Here is a 19,959-nt window from a genome sequence, read left to right as displayed (position 1 = left end):
CTTCCTAATAATTCCCAGCATGGCGTTGACCTTTTTTATTGCAAACGCACACTGTCTTGACATTTTCAGTGAGTTATCTACCACGACCCCAACATCTCTCTCTTGGTCAGTCTCTGCCAGTTCACACCCCATCAACTTGTATTTGTAGCTGGGATTCTTGGCCCCAATGTGCATTACTTTGCACTTGGCCACACTGAACCGCATCTGCGACGTTGACGCCCACTCACCCAGCCTCAACAGATCCCTTTGGAGTTCCTCACAATCCTCTCTGGTTCTCACCACCCTGAACAATTTAGTGTCATCCACAAACTTGGCCACTTCCCTGCTCACTCCCAACTCTAAATCATTTATGAACAAGTTAAAGAGCATGGGACCCAATACCGAGCCCTGCAGCACCCCACTGCTTACCGTCCTCCACTGCGAAGACTGCCCATTTATACTCACTCTCTGCTTCCTATTACTCAGCCAGTTTTTGATCCACAAGAGGACCTGTCCTTTTACTCCATGACTCTCAAGCTTTCTAAGGAGCCTTTGATGAGGAACTTTATCAAAAGCTTTCTGGAAGTCAAGGTAAACAACATCTATTGGGTCTCCTTTGTCCACGTTTGTTCACCCCCTCAAAGAAATGTAACAGGTTAGTGAGGCAGGATCTTCCCTTGCAGAACCCATGCTGAGTCTTCCTCAATAACCCGTGTTCATCAATGTGCCTACTCATTCTGTCCTTGATAATGGTTTCTACCAACTTTCCCGGTATTGAAGTCAGACTGACTGGCCTGTAATTTCCCGGATCTCCTCTGGAACCCTTTTTAAAGATGGGGGTGACATTTGCTACCTTCCAGTCCTCAGGAACGGAGGCAGATTTCAATGAAAGATTACAGATTTTTGTTAGAAGATCCACAAGTTCAACTTTGAGTTCTTTCAGAACTCTCGGATGTATGCCATCCGGACCCGGTGACTTATTAGTTTTTAATTTGTCTATCAGTTGTAGGACCTCCTCTTTTGTCACCTCAATCTGACTCAGGTCTTTCAACACCCCTTCCAAAATTAGTGGTTCTGGGGCGGGCAAAAAGTTCTCGTCTTCCACAGTGAAGACAGAGGCAAAAAATTCATTTAGCTTCTCAGCCATTTCCCTATCCTCCTTCAGTAATCCTTTTACCCCATGGTCATCCAAGGGCCCCACTGCCTCCCTGGCTGGTTTCCTACTTCTAATATATTTGAAGAAATTTTCAATGTTGGTCTTTATGTTTTTTGCAATATGCTCCTCATAGTCCCTTTTTGCCTGCCTGATCACAGTCTTGCATTTGATTTGCCACAGCCTGTGTTCCCTTTTACTAATCTCACTTGGACTGGTTTTCCACCGCTTAAAGGAGTCCTTTTTACCTTTTACAGCTTCTATTACTTTGTTTGTTAACCATGCAGGCCTTTTCTTATGCCTGTTTGTGCCTTTCCTAACTTGTGGTATGTATTTTATCTGAGCTTCTAGGATTATAGTTTTAAATAGCCTCCAAGCTTCCCCAAGGGCTTTGACCGTATGTACCTTTCCTTTCAGTTTCCTCCTCACATGCCTCCTCATCTCAGGATATTTACCCCTTTTAAAGTTAAACGTGGTTGTGGCGGTCTTTTTGGACAACTCCCTATTTATACAAACGGTGAAATCAAAAACATTATGGTCACTGCTCCCAAGTGGTGCAATCACTTTTACATCTCTCACCAAGTCTTGGGCATTACTTAGGACCAAATCCAGGATCGTCCCACCCCTGTTAGGTTCTGAGACCATCTGCTCCATAGCACAGTCATTGAGAGCATCAAGAAACTCAATCTCTTTCTCTCGACCAGAAACATATTGACCCAATCAATCTGCGGGTAGTTAAAATCACCTATTATGACACAGTTTTTACGTTTAGCTGCTATCTTTAAGCCTTCCATCATATTATAATCGTCCTCTCTCTTTTGATTTGGTGGGCGATAACAAACTCCCATAGTTAAATTTCCTTTTGGGCCCTCTATTTCAACCCAAAGCATTTCTAAAAGTGAATCTAATTCTCTGACCTCAGTCTTACTGGACCGTATATCCTCTCTGACATACAGAGCCACCCCACCTCCAACCCTTCCCTCCCTAACCTTCCAATATAGCTTATATCTTATAGCTTATATAAGATATAACTAACCACTGCGAACCGCCACAAACTGCATAAACATTTGTGGTAGTTCATGGCAGCTCTTTAGCTTGCAAACGTAACTTTGAACCACGAACTAGCCAAAATTCATGATGAACTTTAGGTTCATCAGCCAGTTTGTACCCATCCCTAGTTATGAGCCAGCTATCCTTTGGAGATGGGGAGCAATGCACAGAATGGTTGTATGTACATGGCTTGATTATTTCAATTTAATACAGTCTGTTTTCCTTTCTATACTTGTTTTAGAGCTTTTCTTTCTTATCCCAGACCTCTGGGCACACAAGTTCCTCACCTTGTGAGCTTAGATTTGGAAGTTTGCCCTGAGCACATTTAGTTAGACACAATTTGAAAGCAAATGCTTCAATCATTTTGGAGTCATACCCAGTCACCATAGCAGCCATTATGTGGTGCTGTTAACTACTTTTAATCAAATTTCCAAAAGCAGAATAATAGAATCATAGGGTTGGAAGGGACCTCCAGGGTCATCTAGTCCAACCCCCTGCACAATGCAGGAAACTCACAAATACCTCCCCCTAAATTCACATAGAACCCAGGCTTAACAAGATTGAAAATTCCTGCTCTAGGCCTTTAAAGAAGCTAGCAAAACCACATTTCTGGAATATTCAGTTACTAAAAACAGTTCTGATAGTTGTAATGCCCTCCAAAAGCCCTAGACTGGAAAGGAAATAACAAGAGTACAGAATTGACAGAGGCTTACTAATTAGTATTTTTCTCCTTTCCCTCCCCCTTTGTTGCAGTCTCCACCCACTGCCAACAGTCTTCCCCCTACCCTCACCAAATCAAATATTGCTAGTGCTGACTTTTACCTTCTGGATCTTGTAAGTACTTAGCCAAAGGTGCTAAAAATTGTGGATATTTCCTACATTCCCTTCTCCCTGGTAGTCCTTTCTGACCAGAGTCACAGAATCCAGGTGATCTAGTCATCATAAGGATCAGGAAGCTGCACCAGGGAAGGCGAAGGGGACAAAACTGCCCTGTCCCTTTTGGTAGCACATTTCCATTGATGGAAGGGAGAAAAGAGGGTGATTCTGTCACCTTGCCACTGTGACTTCCTGCCTTGCATGGCATTTAGACCGCAAGGTCTTTTTGTGCCCTGGAATAAGCTTTCCCAGGGTCAGAAATGTCTGTTGAAGGGTGGGGAAACATGGGAAAGTTCTGCAATCCTCACAACAACTGCTCCTGGGATCCAACCCATTGCCTGGAAAAGATGGAGGGCACAAAGTCCCAGAAGCCTGCTAGACAGCCTGGCAGGGCAAGACCTTCTGTTTCTGTAGTTAGCCAAAATACTTCTAGGGGTCAAGCAGACTCTGAAAACAGAAAATGGTGCACACCAACTAGGTTGTTTCTTTAAAGCACTGTGGAACTATATGCATTTCACGTATTATTCCCAAATATATTTACACATAATTTTAATCAATCATTATTTATGATACAGTCAATACACAACTCAAGTAGCTTTAAAATAACACTTTGCTACAGGAATTCAAGCCTGTTAGCCACATTCCACTTAAAATCAATGAAGTCTGGCACATGCCAGTTATTGAAGCATCTGTCAATGTCTGGCATTCTTCAATTATACAGCAGAATATTTTATATAAGAAAATATTTAGTATCTTTTTATATTTTGGAAGAAAATACCAGAAAAGTCTCTAAAGTGACACAATTGTATAATAAATAAAAACAGTAAGACACTTTGAAGGAAAAAAAAACCCATGTATATTGAAAGCCAGTCATTTTTCAGCCTTGTTTAGCAACAACAGCATTTAGTACAGTGTATCCTTCATATAATTTAAGTCAATCATGAAGCAGCATCAAACTGGACTACACCATATTTTCCAATTATCATCCACTCTGGTTCAGTATTCATAAACTGCTCACCTTGCCCAGGTTTCAATCCAACCTGAACATCAGATTTTAATGTTCTTAAGCTGCATAGGGGGGCAGGATGAAAATTGTTCAAGGCTTGATGGAATGGCACTGTGAAGTCCCATTTTAGGTCACCTGTTAACTTCCTATAGTTCAGATCACCTTTAAAAATAATTAAATTTGACTTCTGTAACTCAGCATACAAGTCAAGAGCAACTTGAGCCATGCTTGAAAATTCATGTGGCAAAGTCCAGAAAAAATGATCATGGTACACCCAAGTGCCATTTTTCATTTTCCCCTCCCAGTTCATGCCACACTTAGACATCCACTTGTGATTAGCTGATTGCATTTGTTTAATAGTCCAATTAAAGTCATGAACAGTAGTATCTGATACATACCATGGAATACTTTTTCCATGAAAATGAATTTCAGTAGCTAACTTTGATGATACCAAAAAATCAGCTAGTATAAGATCAGCAGTAAGCTCAAATCCAGCATTATCCAGGACTATGTCAATTCTAGTAGGGGTCCATGAATTCATTTTCTTTTCATTTATAAGCAGTGACCAAATCTTTTCCATGTGATCCACCAAAATATAAGATTTTAACTCTTCCAAAGATTTCAAGGGGTCTGTCTTCTGAGAATTATCTTTACCACCCGATATTGACAAGTCACATTTATTGCCCCACAGTGCAACCTAAAAGAGGGAAAAGAACATAATATGCTTTGTAATACTAAAGTCAGGCAATTCATTGATCTGGTGTACATCAAACACATTTACATCTGATCCAAAATAATTAGTTTTAAAAATTGTATTCCCACCAATCAACTGATTGACAGGGAAGGAGCACTGAATCTAATCCTCTCACTCACTTCATATAGTATGCATTTAAAAAACAGGGCTATGTACACAACCCCAGTTGGTGGATATATGAACATATGAAGCTGCCATCTACTGAAAGTCAGTAGTGTCTACTCAGACTGGCAGCGGCTCTCCAGGGTCTCAAGCTGAGGTTTTTCACACCTATTTGCCTGGACCCTTTTTAGTTGGAGATGCCAGGATAGGATACTTGCACATACACTCACCACCCATTTATAAATGCAAATCTTTAATGAGCTAAAGATGTCAAGCTAAAGGTATACATGTTGAAGTATGCGTTTGATGGACTGTGGCTCTGCTTTGTATTGAAAAATGGCACATTTTACCCCAGTGATATTCAATGGGTAAGGAGCACTGTTCTTCAATGTGGTACCTGCTGCCTCATGTTTCAGGAAAGTGCAGGTTCCGATTGGCAGCTGATTCCACCTTGAAACAGCTACTACCAGAAGAGCAAAGCTGTGAGCCTCACTGGGGTGTAGGCCTCATCCTGGGGATGGAAGCAATCTGGCTCTTTTGCTTGATGGCAGCTGTGAATGCTCCATGAGCCACAGAGTGAATACTGCTGAACTACTGACTTACCTTTCTTAAAAATAAAAAGTAGGAACAAGGAGATTTGGGCAAATTCAGGATAAATATGAAGAATATACTACACACTGTCACATATATTAATCAGTTTTAGTGAGCTGCAGAGCAGGTCCCATATTATCTTTGCTTTCTGACTGTATTTTTCTTCTGAGACCCAGCAGTAGCTCACCCACTAATATTGTGAGAACTCTATCAGATCTCTGCAGTCATAAAGATCTTGCAGAATACCATGGCTATAGAACTAGAATTTAAAAGGAAGAGTTCAACACGTTTTCACATCATCTGAAGTTATTCTGAACATTTTTTAACAATTCATTCTGAAAACCTGATTTAGACAAAAGCACCATTAGCTAATCTTTGAAAACTTAAAATGTCTTTTAGAAATTACATTGTATTTGTAATACATGTTACTGAACTTTAATGTTATCAATTTTACCTGCAAAAGTTTAAAAAAATCCTCCTGAAGAAGTTTTTCATCTACATTTGATATATTTTCCAGAAGTTCTTGGAGGTATGTGGTTAAAACAATAACAGCTTGTTGCGATTCAAAGAAACCACGCACTTTTTCTTCATGAAATACATCATAATCACTGATGGGAGGACTGAAGAGAAAGAAAGAAATACTATTACTGAAAACTGCAATCTCATATAAAGTTCTTCTCCCCCTCACTTTTGGGACAATTTTCTGCACTTCCTGAAGTTATGCTGTATATTTCTCTAACTCAGCTCTTCATCATGGGCACTGAAACGGAAATGCATAATGTGCTGTCATGAAACAGGGTAAATAATGCCATGTAGAATACAAGATGCTAGCAGTTTTACATTGAGCATGGGTTTTTTTAATTGTTTGGAAGGAGTTTCAGAACATTTTTATTTGTTCTCAAATCCTTTTCTCCCACAGCTTACACCTTATTTTAAACTCTCTCATCAGCACGATATTAAAATTTTCCATTCTTGTATAATTTCTCAGAGGGGTGCTTAATTCAGATGTTATATTTACCAGATAATACATTGGGAAACCCCCACAGCTTACAGTTCACAGTACTATCCTATCCAGTTATACCCTTCTATGCTGATTGATGTCAATGGGCTTAGAAAGGTGCAACTCTGCTTAGAATGGCACTGTCAGCAAAGTGTAGCTGTTAAGAGTATTGGACCAGGAGGGCCTGCATTCAAATCCTCATTCTGCCATTACTCATTGCTCATTAAGTGAGCTGCGACAGTCACTCTCACAGGATGGCTGTTGCAAAGATAAAATGAAGGGGAGAATGATGATATAAGTCAACGGGTACCACTAGGGAGAAAAGCAGAGTATAAACATCTAAAATAAATATTCAAATCAATGGTTGGGTATATCTGCAACCAAGGGAGTAAAGCAATAATTTTTCATTTTAATGTTGATATTTTACATGACAGGCTACATAGCACTTTATATAGAAGATGTACAGAATCTGTACAATAAATCATAACTTAAAACACTCAAAAATGATTTCAGCAACAGCAGAAAAGCATTTTTCATTCCCTCGCTAATAAACTAAATAAATAATCGCTTTATTTCAAATAAGGTAAAAGGGCTTTATGTGCAATTTGTATCCCAAAAATTGAGGTCCTATTGTATCCTTATGCACTAAATAAGCAGACTTAGAAATGTAAAGGCCTGGAGGAAAAAGCCCTGATGATTTTTTTTTAAAAATCCAATTAAAAATGGGAAATTCTGGCTAAAAGAAACTCCTGCGAAACAGACATTTCATTTTTTGAATGAGTAGCATGTGCTAAGAAAGAAGGGAATGCTGCTATGTGCGACTGTATGTTGCTTCAGTTATCACCAGGGCTTTTTTTTAAGTATGAATGCATAGGAACGCAGTTCTGGCTGGCCTGGTATCAGGGAGTATGGCCTAATATACAAACAACTTCCTGCTGGGCTTTTTCTACAAATAAAACCCTGTGCAAAAAAATGGTGACATCAGGGGTGTGTGGCCTAAAAAGGTTTTCAGTATTTTTCATCTACTAGAAAGTGGAATGTCAGAAATGAATTTAGCTGAATATGAAATTAAAGTGTGTCACAGATTCAAGACAGATCATAGAACCAGCAAAGTATGAAAAAGCTCCAAAGTATTTCAAATTTTTCAGCCAGACATATTGCGCAAAATGAGTCTGGAAGTAATGAAGAAAGGAATATGGCTGGCACTCAAAAATCTGTTTTACTTTAAATCTGTATTCCTCCCCCCACCCAGTTCCTTTATCCAAAAGATGGAAGCCATACAAAAAAGTTCACAAACCACATGTACTTACTTTAGAACTAACGCCTCATGAATTCTACGATACATGTAACATTCTACATATAACCAAGGTGATTTAAACCAGCTTGGCGGTCCATACGATAAATTCTGCTGATATTCTAGGTACTGGTTCCACAGAACAGTATCAGGCAGGTTATCATTCAAAGCAATCAACAGCTTGTCTGTCTGCAGCTCATTACGTAACTTGGATAGATAGGCTATAGCTTTCTTTTCTGCTTCAACACCTTTCTAAAACAAAAAGGGAAATAAATGTTTCCAATCCTGTATTATTAGTATGTATTACTTTATAAAAATATGTTTTCAAAAATCATATTTAACACATAATATCCTTTTATGTATCTCAAAAGCTAAGCAGGAAACGTATTGTCAAGAATTCACTTCAAAAGCACACAGTCCATAGCAACTCTGAAAACAAACATGATCTTGGAATTAAAGTGAATTCCTAGAGAAACAATTACCTGTAGATAACACTGTAAGCCAAGGTGGGTCACCCCCACTTCCACCATGATTCTGTTGTTTATGCCAATTGAAAATATGGGCAGGACAATGACATATAAATGAGAATAGCAGCAGTGGTAGCATCAAATTTTTACCTGGAAATGAGTCCTGACAGGCCTTCAGAGGGCATAAAATGAAAAATGCTTCTCCATTTCAATCTGGACATATTTTAATTTGTGTGGTAACAATGCAGTGGGTCTTTGCAGATTTCCACTGCCTCTTTATTTCTTGTGAAGTTATTTGCCACTATAAATTACATTGTTCCTCTATAAGCTACATTGTTCCTCTATAAGCTAAACTTGTTATGAAATCCATCTACAAGCAACAACCACTAAGGTCAACACAGCTGATGATGTTCCTGATGTATGTCAAAATAAGAACATCTGGATACCAGCTGAGAATACTTATTTCTGCAAGTCATAAGCCACCTTTTGCTAAGCTTCCCCATGCCTTTCTTCCTCTTATTTTCCAACCCTTCAAATGCCTTCCAAATCCTGCTCTGATAAAACTGTTCAAACATTTTTCAAAGTATTTTATTCCAAGAAAATTTTTATTTCTATTATGTGGCTCTCTTTTGGTAGGTCAATATGTTCCCACGGCATTTTAATTTTTTAAGTTTATGATGCCTTATTATTATCACTGACTAGGCAAGGCTTAAGAAATTAAATTATTCATTACTATGAGACAGAGTTACTTAGCATCAATCGAAATAAATGTCAAATATTGGTGTTTGAGAAAAGACAGAGGATCCTTGGATAGTGCAGGGAATGGAGTTTGAGCAAGTTTATTCTTATATCGACATAAAAAACAGCTTTCAGCTTCTATTTACATCCTTGAGGAAATTTTATTTTACAAAAGGCAGACAGTTCTTTTCAGCGCTGCTTAAATTATATAACTCTTTAAGTTATTGCCTACAACCTTGCATCAAGCTGTGTTATGGCAGCATTTGATTGTCAAAGATTCCCACCCCAATCATATTGGGAATTCCCAATTCTATCTCCCAATTCAGTAATCAGATTAGAAATTGGATTGTGCTCCCTAGAATAAATTACATGGAAATATGCTATCAATATGAAATTAAAAATATTCTTGCTAGAGCCCCTGTTCAATTAGTATTCTTATGAGGCAAGACTCATTCTTATCAGCTTTTCTTGGTAAACTACACAAAAGTTGGGATTTTCAACAGATGATAATTTATTTGATTATTATTCTGATCAGGTATTGATCACAATAAACAAGGTTATTTTATTGCAAGATTGGTCTGGGCTCCTTACTGATTTGTATTGTGAATGTTCTCTGTATTATGAGTATATTCCTACTACTTGTTTTACAGTTGCCAACTATTTGATCACTATGCAAAACCCTAAATTTAATTGCTTTAGCAAGATACAGTTTGCTTCCAACAGCAGAATGTACTGGAAGACCCAAAGTCATTTCCTGGATGTCCTTCTGGAGAAACAGAAATTGTCTCACACGTCTTGTTACATTGTCCCTTTTTTGTTAAAACTAGATGTGATATATTGGGAGCTTTTGTTAATTTCGATGTTAAGTGTTATAGTAATTACATTATCTTAAAACTTGTTATCTAATTATACAAAGTGGTTGGAAGCTGCTGCCAAGTTTCTTGCATATTTTTTTATTTTAATCATAATATTCAATGATTTATTTCTCTTTTCTTCCAAATCCTAACAACCTATTGCTGAAAAGATAGGAAATAATAAAATTAATTTTCTAATAGCATCATCTGGAATTCTGTGCTGTCATAAAAAAAAAGCCCTCAATCACATTCCACAATAGTAAACACTATCTCTGGTATTTTCTGAAATAATACCTAGCATTCAGATCTTTGTGTACTGAATATCTCTGAGAAAAAGATGGAAATGGCAAAAGGAAAAACTCAATTATTAATTCAGAACAGAGAAATAAGATAACAAGATAAAATGGAAGAACAAGACAGCCTACAAAAGCAGAGCAAAGAGACTGTACAGAAATGGAAGGATAGGAGGACACAATTACAAACATAGTTAGAATAGAATGAACACAGAGGAAGATTCTCTAAGCATGCAGATCAACTAAAAAGAAAATTACTGGAAGGCTTAGGCAACATCGAGAAAGGGATAAAAGTTTCTTACTTCTCCGTGTTCTTCAAAGAATTCATTTTTATGTCGATGCAGGGTATCAATAACTCTAGTCAGAATCTGAGGTAGCCTGTCTTTAATTGTATCATATGCAAAGGATCTATGAAGAACAAAACAATATTTGTTGTAAACAGCTGCTTTACTCAAGAGTCAGAATAGTCACAAAATATTTGAAATCAAGAAAACAGTAATATTCTGGATTTAGAAAAAATATGTTTTGACTACCCTTAACTTCTAACTTTATATGGTCACATTTTTCATTACCACATCCCAAGTCAGTAATAATACACTACTAGCATATTAATAATACCAGTAGTATTATCAGAGTATGACCTATGTTTGCAGGTCACTAGGCTGATAACAGGGATAAGATCTTTCAGCTTTAAGGATAGTACTGGTACTTGTAAGCTAAGTACTGAAATATGTATTTATAACTTGGTACAGAAGTTTAACACTCCAAAAAAGATTTCTAACAGTAGCACTTAGCCATCTCTACTGGGATTGCAATATTTTAATATCAAAGTGTAAATGAATATATAAACAGATGCATAAATATAAACAAATGTTACCATGTGTCCCTGCACAAAAATATTGTAATTAGGTTTGGTTAAATTTCAATTATTACTTAACAATCTGTAATTAAATATTGGTTTTGTTAAGTCATCATTGGAACCTTAAAACTCACTGTTATGCCCTGAGCCAGCAGACCAAACCTCCGTAGCTTTTCCATTCCAGTTTCTACACTCCCAGCTCATTTCAGTTTTCCCCCAAGCATTCTTTTTTTTCCCCTTTAGACCTCTATCTCTTGCACTGACTTTTTAAAAAGTTCCTAGATTATCAGCTAACCATGCTACAGCATTCCTTTTCCTGGGTTTGTTCAATCATTCATCCTCCATACCCTAGGTCCTCACTCAAAGAAATGTTCTATTGCTCAGCCCACATACCTGAGCAGAAACCCCTGCCTCTCTGTCCATCTTTTTTTTTTTTTGCCAACAGCACACAGTGTTCTTCCTTAGAGCCCTGTATGACTTTTTCCTGCCAAATGAACTTTCCACTTCAATTACAAAATACTGTCAACTTTCTTTTGAGTCATTAGACACTGCATGTCAACATCACACCTAGAGACAGAACAGAGCTCAAGGGCAAGCAAAAACTAGTTTGTAATTGCACCTACATAAAGATACTAGGTAACTGACTGACAAGAGTGTCAAGATCATTAAAAGAGAATGCAATTCTCATCAGGACTGGAGGGTTTTTTGACTATTGCACATCTTAGCTGCCTTCATGGGAGTGCTATTCATCTTCCAGAGGAAAAAATACTACTGACTGGAGATGCAAGTAGAACAGATCTTTCCAAGGTTCCTTTCCCTAGAAACACTAACACACATAATAAGTGAAAAAGATCCAAATGTTTTTTCCTTCATGCATCTGAGTTTTGTAGAAAGGGAGATTTGCAAAAGCAGCAAAGAACATAAATGTGACAAGGAGTAAAGTAATGAAAATAGAGGTTTGTTCATCACAGTATTCTCAGATTGGGAAGAGATTTCCATGTGCAAAACTTTTGCTTGCAAAACCAAAATTGTATTGGAAAGCATATATAAGTATGTTAAGATTTACTAATGCTACCACTTAGGATACCTGCCTGGAGCAGAATATAGATATTAAAAAACTCATTCTCTAATACACAATGGTGCAATTCCATTATTTCTCTTTTAAAAGAACATTTGCCAGTTCTAATCTTTGGGCATGCTCTATTTTCTTTTACAATGTCAGTCCACGCTTAAACATATTAACTCATAAATCCAGGTAAACACAATGAATGATACAGTAAAAACCTAAGCAGTTACCCCTTTCTGAACTGGTTGAATTCTGCAGGCTGAAGACAGTGTAACTATGTTTAGGATTGGACTGTCAGCTCTGAGAAACATGCTCAGGAATGCAGCCTACACATGTATCAGAATGTGACACAAGAATTCTGACAAAGACACAATAAATTACACCACACTGCGGTCACTGCGTGACACAGTGTTGGACTGGATGAGCCACTGGCCTGATCCAACATGGCTTCTCTTATGTTCTTATGTTCCCAGTTACTTAACTACACCAATTACCGATGGGCAATACCATTTTTGAATTTTCTTACATCAGAGATAAACAACAGAACTGCAGATCTCTGCAACTAGAGAAGCAGTACATCACGCAGACAGGCTGGGCTAAGAGTTTTTTTGTGAAAAGATCTGTGCATCCAAGGGGTGCCCCTCTCCTGAAGCCTGCAAGTCTACTCCCGCACAACACCTGCATCAGCAAGAGTAGATATCAAGCCATATTCTAAAAGGCCTGGCCAGCAAACTAAATAAAAACTGGTTAGAGCCGTAAACTACCGCCATCCCTCCTAGCAACAACAGCGGGTGGGGGCAGCTGTTGACTCGTAATGCACTCAGAAAGCGGAACAAAGCCATAAACTATTACGATGTGATGTCTGTTTATCAATATATAGCTGACGCTTCCTCCCCTCCCCCACCCCCGAGTTCCGTCTTTTCCTGCCAACAGACGAAGGGGAGGGAACGAAAGAGGAACTTGAGAAGGAGCTAGCAACGACCGATGTGAGCTTCTAGCCTCCTTCTACTCCTTTTTTGCTGGCGCGTTACCCTTCTCTTGCGTCTATCCAACGGAGCCATGAGGGGAAAGAGGTGACACGGGACGCACCCCTTAAACTTGCCCGAGAGCGGGGCCGGCAACACTTCCATCTGCGCCGCCATTTTACTCGTTACGGCGCCCTCCTCTCATTCGCACCGCAGAGGCGACGCGAATCCCACGCAAGGCGCACTCTCATTGGCCGACTTGGCTTTCTTACACATCTAGAGGCGGGATCGAGCGGAAGAGCCAGGGTGGTGCTCGCTCTGGGGACAGGGCTGACGCGGGACGGGAATCAATGTGAAGTCACCTGATTAGGGGCGGGGCTAGAAGAGGAGGAGGAGGGCTGCCGGCTTCACGTGGTGAAGCGCGAGGGAGCTACCGCCAAGCTTGTGACTTTATTGCCTTCGAGAGCGGGAGGTGGTGTCTCTCGCTCCGCCTCTTCCCCTCGTAGCAGCCAGGTCGGTGAAAAGCTCTCGCGCGTGTTTCAGAGGCTCGTTATGGGGGAGGGTTCCTGTTGAATCCTGCGGTTGCGTGCGGAGTGTGGAGGTTGCCCCGCGTTAAGCGCTTGAGCTGTCCTCTTCCGGCTAAGCCTTTGGTGTTAGTGGTGCGGCTGAAGAGAGGCAGTTCTGGTAACCTGATTTGAGTTCCAGTCTCTAAGAAAGTGAGGCGTGCTTGCCTGAGAGGAGGGACGTAGGAAGTATCTCTTTGTAGTGGCTCTCCTTGTGGAAGGCAGGTTTCCGAAGGTAGGCCTGCCACGCCACGTCTTCCAAACAACTTTCCCCTATTGTCTCTTGTCTGTATTGGCTTATGAATAGAGCTGACCAAGCTTCTTTTGCAGGAAGAAACTTCAGGGATGGCCCTGTTGGATCAAAATAGTGGTCCCTTTGCAGGGCATTCCTAAATTCCGCCCTTCCTAAATCCATGGACGTCAACGGGCTGTAGAAAGGAGAAACTTTACTGAGGATGGTATTTTTAGGCTGTTGTCCTCTCAGTGTTCAACCAGATGCACCTAGGAAACCCACGAAGTAGAGAATGAAGGCCACAGCATCCCCATGCGGGAATCCTCCCAGAGGCCTTTTGAGGTTTCATCTAACTCTCATGAATAATAGCTGTTGATAGATTAGAATTTGTCCAGTTTCCTTTTAAAGACAAATAAGCCAGTGGCCATTATTCCATCCTATGAATTCTGTGTTAAGGATAGTTTTGTAATTCCTTCTGTTTGCTCTGAATCTATTGTGTATCAACTTTGAACTTTGAGATCAACTATCCTGGGATGTGGAGGCAAATTTCTGTCAATCCACTTTCTGCACATTGTGCAGTTTTACAAATTGAACCATCTTTGTCCTTCCGTCATCTTTTTTTTAAGAATAAAATGCTTTTTAGCATTTCTTCGTAGAGAAGGTTCTATATCACTTTGGTCGGATTCTCAGCATTTATTCTAGAACAGAGGTGGCCAAACTGTGACTCAGGAGCCGCATGTGGCTCTTTCACACATATTGTGTGGCTCTTGAAGCCCCTACTGCCATGTTGGCTGGCTTGGAGAATGCATTTAAAGTTGCTTTTTTTCCTCCCTCCCATCTCCTGCATGTCTTACAGTTCCAAGTGTCTCTTATATTAAGCAAGTTTGGCCACCCCTATTCTAGAATGAGATATCCTTTCTGAGATGTGACCATATTAATATTTCAGAACCTTTACCTCACAGGATTATTGTGAAGATAAAATTTGTGATGGACAGCCACATATGCTAGTTGAGTTCATTGGAGGAAAAATGAGATAACATGCATTAGTTAAGCTGACTGCTATCCCATGGATTTGTCCCAAAGACAGATGCAAACAGGTGTATCTTAGAAGGCTTCTTTGCTTTGGGCTTTAATATGGATAAATTGGGAGTGAATTCCATAACTAGCCCCCACTTAAATGTGCACAGGATAATGTCCTTTCTCAAGCCTTTCTATAGATCTTGCATTATTATATGGCATATTTGTCCATATTTTATGTCTAATTTTTATTTGTTGGCTAATTATCGTGGTGGAATATTTTGCTTTATTAGTATGGTAGTAGTAGTGAATTTGTCCCAAAACAATCTGATTTTCCATACATTTGTTAATGGAATTGCACTATGTATTTGGAGTTCCTGTGACTAAATTCTTTAAAATTTTAAATGATTTATGTAGGAATGATGACACCTGTGGGAGCTACTGCTGGTGTGAAGGAAGGACTGGGCATGTATTGAGACATCCATCCACTCTGGAGAATGATTTTGTGAGTGCAAACCAAATGGAATGTTGCATGAAATTGTTATGGCAATATTTATTTTGAATTTAGGGCTCAGCTTCTAAACAAGGGGTGTCGAACTCATTTGTTATGGGGGGCAGATCTGACATAAATGAGACTTTGTTGGGCCGGGCCATGTCAGGCTGGGCCCTGCGTGTGCCTATTTAAGATTAGGTAGCAGAGATATAAAATTTTATAAAGAACACAAACAAACACAAATATATTTTTAAAACACTTAAAACATGGTTAAAATGTTAGCACATTGATCTTAAGGATGCTTTCTTTGTATTTCTACCATGGGATCCAGAGAACTGGGCAAAGGAAGCTCTGACTCTTTCCTTCTTTCCCCAAGGGACGGGGTGTGTGTGTGTGTGAGGAGCCTCAGCCAATAGAAGGAAGAGAGGCTTGGCTCAGTAGCTCTTCTGTGCGATTGAGAGAGCAAGCTATTCCTCCCCCCTTCCTCCCCAAGGGAGGAGCCTCAGTCAATGGAGAAAATAGAGGTTTTGCTCCTGTGTAGCTCCTGTGCAATTGAGCAAGCTTTGCAAAGCAAGCTGTGATGCAGAAGGAAGTAGATGACAGCCAGTTGCTCGGGGGCCTGATAGGAGCCCTCTGGGGGCCTGATTCGCCCCTCAAACTGCATGTTTGACACCCCTGTTCTAAACTCTTCATGTCAAACTGTTACCCAAATCAATACTAAGCATCTGTTTTGTAGGGGAACGTATTGAGATTCTTACACAGTGTTGTGCTTATATGGAAGAGTCTCTTTGAAGAAGAGGGAATGTGTAGCTGTAGTGCCTGATCTCCTCATCCCTGCAGAAGGTTCCAAAGTACTCCCCCTCCCATCAGAATGTATTTTTTCCACCTCCTACATGATCTTCTCCCTCCTTGGAACTTAGATTTTCACAGGACACTCAGATTCAAGGGTGACGTTTCTGAGGGGTACATTTTTATTCAGTAGCAGTATTATCCATGTGTGTTGGATGCATGTGGTTTTAGCAGGCTTCAGAATGTTTGTGAACAGATATCCTAATTTAACTCAACATTGGTACATTTTAATTTTTGTTGTAAGTAGCATAGATCTATCCTTATGTTCTTTCTTGCTACTTCGTTTGAATCTGACCTCACGAGTGAGGTATAAGTCCTGTGTACTAACATGTTTGCACTGCCAGTTACTGCAAGTCAGTCTTCTGTATTCCTAAGAGTAAGTGTTCCTTTTCAATTTTTATTCAGGTTGCACTAAAGATGGCAGCTAAACTGCTGAGATTCCTGGCTACCTCGTCTCATAAAATAGGCCAACAAGTCAATAAATATGGACACCTAACATCAAACAACAGTTTTTGTGGTATGTCAAGCAGTATGCTATCTGTGAAAAGATTATTCAGTCTGAGCATTCCAGAAATGGTGGCTTCTCACTTAACCAATATTTGTGGGCAAGCTAAAATCTGGCAGACACCACACACTGATGTTACTACAACAGCAAAGACTGTGAATTATTTGATTATGGATATCTTTCATCCAACTCAGGAAAAATTCCATGCTCTAAAAGCTTCTATTTATAAGCGCAATCCAAAGTGTATAAGAAAATTTGAGCTACCAGTGCGACATTATTCAGTTTTATCAACTGATACAATCATGTCAAATCAAGGCATTCTGTCAACCAAAAGGCCACCAAAGGCATCGAGGACCAAGCAGCCATCCAGAGTTAATCTGCCACAACTGTCTGAAAAAGAGGTAAAGTATGAAACTTTTATAATCTTTAACTCTGGTCAGAAAAACCAGTGGTTAATGTATTTGTATAAAACAGTTATTAAAAACTCTGTAGATATGGAGAAAATCCATGCTTTTTGGAGTAAGTTGGGGCCTGCCTGTGGAAACATAAGAACATAAGAGAAGCCATGTTGGATCAGGCCAGTGGCCCATCCAGTCCAACACTCTGTGTCACACAGTGGCAAAATATATATATATTCACACACATACACACATATATATATACACACTGTGGCTAATAGCCACTGATGGACCTCTGCTCCATATTTTTATCTAACCCCCTTTTGAAGCTGTCTATGCTTGTAGCCGCCACCACCTCCTGCTCTTTTCCAACCTACTTCTCCGGCTCAGTTATGGTTGCCAGGCATCCTGTATTGACTCAGACAGTTCTGTATTTTCACTGACTATTGAGGGGAAAAATTGAGGGGGAAAGGACATTTAAGTGTTTTTTAGTGTTTTTCCAAACAGTCAATGAAAATACTGGGCTGTCTGGATCAACTGGCAACCTTACCATGCCTAAACAACAAAACAAAGTGTTTTGGCTTGGAGGAAACAGCCCCAAGGCAAACCTAGTGGGAAGTAGGTGATGCTGCCTTGCACTGGGGCTGGGACCTCTCCTGCTGTATGTCCTGGGAGGAGGCAGTGCCCAGCACAAACCTGCAGCTGTGACTGTTGCTCCCTCTGGGGCTGGGAGCTCTCCTGCCAGGGCAAACAGCAGTCCTCACTTTTATGTCCTGGGAGGAAGGAGCAGAGCCTCAGTGTGTCCAGTATTCTTAACAGAAATATCTGACTGCTCTAAGTTCAGTTATAGCCAGGGGTCATGGTCAGTAAAAGAGACACTGTGCATGCCAGAGAGGCTTTTGTTTTGTTTTCTTGAACACCAACACCATGCCTTTTGTCATGTTGCTTCAAATGTTCATTGCTAACTTGGTATTTAGGAGAAAAGTCCAAGAAACAACAAAAAGATTAGTTTGTTTCTGGAATTTAAGAAACTTACTATAGTACAATTTGAGAAACAGATGAGGATTGGAGCACAAAATGATAATTTGTTTGGAATTTATGGTGATCAGTTTAAATCTAACAAAAATGACCAGTTAAGGTTTTAACTTAAAGAAAACAAATTTAATAAAAGGAGCTATCTTAACATATGCAAGTAACTGCGATCAGGAGTCATGTTGTAGAAGAAGAGGTGCCAGAGCTCATTACATAACTCATTTACATATGCCACATGGCCCTGACATCACCAGAAGTGCATCAGGATGCCAGGTAGTGGAGATATAAACTTTATAAAGGGCACAAGAAACACAATTAAAGAATTTTTTTTACTTAAAATAAAACACGCTTGAAACATTAGCTGCTTGCAATATTTTGTTTAACAGTACCTGATAGTTGACCCCTCATACTCTGAATTATTGCATCAAAAATTGGAGACAATTGTTATGTGGCAGTCCTGAGTGTGCTGATCAGGTGTATAATTTAACTCTGAACCATGTTGTTAGCCGCCCTGAGCCTGCTCCGGCGGGGAGGGCGGGATACAAATAAAATTTGTTGTTGTTGTTGTTGTTGTTCAGGTGTGTATCTTTAAATTGCAAACCTACTTTTGATTTATTGACATTTATTAAAGAAATCTCATGCTAAGTGCCATAGGATCTACGGGAATGACTGGACATTGTGTCCTTTTATGCATAAATTGCTTCATGTACTGGTCAAGATCATGTGAAGGCACCATGACACAGACTGAGGGCAATGTGTTTATCTCCAAACTATAGTCTTCCCCAGAAAAATCACTACAATTGCTATAAGGCAGTGCAAGAACGGAGACAGCCATGTATAGTGGTCAGGATCAGTCTACTATCTGGGAAGTCTAAGTTCAAAATCCTCAATCAAAGGAAAATGTGAAAGAAAAAGAAAATGTCCTGGGTGAACTTGGTCTGGACACACTCTTAGCCTAATCCTGGCTTGTTGTTATTCCTCTTCTGGATCATGAAGGCATTAAAACAGTGATAAAAAGGGAAGCTAAACCCAGTTGAACCCAGGAGACCCCTGGTATAACAAGCCAACAAAACACACACTCTGTTTCTGTAGCGAGGCAAAAAGGTCATACCTTAAATAACACTTGTCTTAAAAGTGGTTTCTTTGTATCTCTCCGATGCCATCCAGGGAACTGAGCAAAGGAAACTCCCCCTTTCCCTTCCTTCACAGGGAACAAGGAGGGGGAGGAGCCTCAGCAAACAGAGGCTTGGCTCAGTAGCTCAGTAGTGTGATTGAGATTGCTTGGCAAACTCAATCACACTACAGAGCCAAGCTCCTCCACTGGCTGAGGCTTCTCCTCCCTTTGGGAAGAGAAAGGGGAGGAATGAAAGAGCAAGAGGCTGCTTTGCTGGCTGCCTCATCACAGAGGAGAGGGGAAAATGGCGACCAAAGCAGGCAAGGGAGAGGGAAGCAGATGACAACCATTGCTTGGGGGCCTGATTAGAGCTTCCAGAGCTGTGCTCCGGGGAGCTCCACCCCAAATGAGGCCTGACTGTTCTAATCTTAACCCACTTCCATCCCAAAAGCCTCATAGATTGCTGACTACTTCATTGTTACTGTTGTGGAGAAAGTAATATGCACCGTTGTGGAGAAAGTATGTGGAATATGCAGGGCTTTTTTTGAGCAGGAATGTAATTCTGGCTGGCTTGGTGTCAGGGGTGTGGTCTAATATGCAAATGCATTCCTGCTGGACTTTTTCTACAAAAAAGCCCTGAGAATATGAATTCTTTTAATAGGAATTCATTTTGATGTTTTCCGATCACCTAAAATTATAACATATGTAC

The 19,959-nt window shown here is 40.0% G+C and overlaps 2 protein-coding genes across 4 annotated transcripts in view; one reads left to right on the top strand and one right to left on the bottom strand.

Moving 5' to 3' along the window:
• Window positions 1–3,590: 3,590 nt before the first annotated feature.
• On the bottom strand, window positions 3,591–13,471 carry ARMT1 (acidic residue methyltransferase 1). 2 transcript variants are annotated; one of them, XM_060240881.1, is made up of 5 exons: window positions 13,172–13,471; window positions 10,460–10,565; window positions 7,822–8,057; window positions 5,966–6,131; window positions 3,591–4,761 (listed from the first exon to the last, which is right to left on the bottom strand). In XM_060240881.1, exons 1-5 carry the CDS (start codon window positions 13,222–13,224, stop codon window positions 3,997–3,999), a joined length of 1,326 nt encoding a protein of 441 aa, XP_060096864.1. In that variant the 5' UTR covers window positions 13,225–13,471; the 3' UTR covers window positions 3,591–3,996. The 2 variants fall into 2 exon arrangements, with proteins under 2 accessions (XP_060096864.1, XP_060096867.1); XM_060240884.1 differs by having other exon boundaries at window positions 13,065–13,176.
• The window catches only part of RMND1 (required for meiotic nuclear division 1 homolog), a 48,246-nt gene continuing 41,628 nt past the window's right edge, over window positions 13,342–19,959 (top strand). The window contains exons 1-3 of one of the 2 annotated variants that reach the window (XM_060240868.1): window positions 13,342–13,560; window positions 15,277–15,364; window positions 16,607–17,107. In XM_060240868.1, coding sequence (XP_060096851.1) covers window positions 16,619–17,107 — 489 coding nt within the window. In that variant the 5' untranslated portion in view covers window positions 13,342–13,560; window positions 15,277–15,364; window positions 16,607–16,618. The other variant, XM_060240861.1, reaches the window with a different exon arrangement.

Source organism: Heteronotia binoei, chromosome 1 (assembly GCF_032191835.1).
Source record: "Heteronotia binoei isolate CCM8104 ecotype False Entrance Well chromosome 1, APGP_CSIRO_Hbin_v1, whole genome shotgun sequence".
Lineage (NCBI taxonomy): Eukaryota > Metazoa > Chordata > Lepidosauria > Squamata > Gekkonidae > Heteronotia > Heteronotia binoei.
Note: the sequence above shows the minus strand (reverse complement) of the source record. Positions and strands in the feature narration are given on the sequence as shown.

What these genes read in the sequence shown, in the direction of transcription:
- ARMT1 (XM_060240881.1), bottom strand. Translation starts at nt 13,224, where the DNA reads ATGGCGGCGCAGATGGAAGTGTTGCCGGCCCCGCTCTCGGGCAAGTTT. An exon ending in CTCTCGGGCAAGTTTAAGGG is followed by an intron (nt 10,566 to 13,171) that starts GTGCGTCCCGTG and finishes TGTTCTTCATAG; the next exon opens with ATCCTTTGCATATGATACAA. An exon ending in CATGAGGCGTTAGTTCTAAA is followed by an intron (nt 6,132 to 7,821) that starts GTAAGTACATGT and finishes CTTTCTCTTCAG; the next exon opens with TCCTCCCATCAGTGATTATG.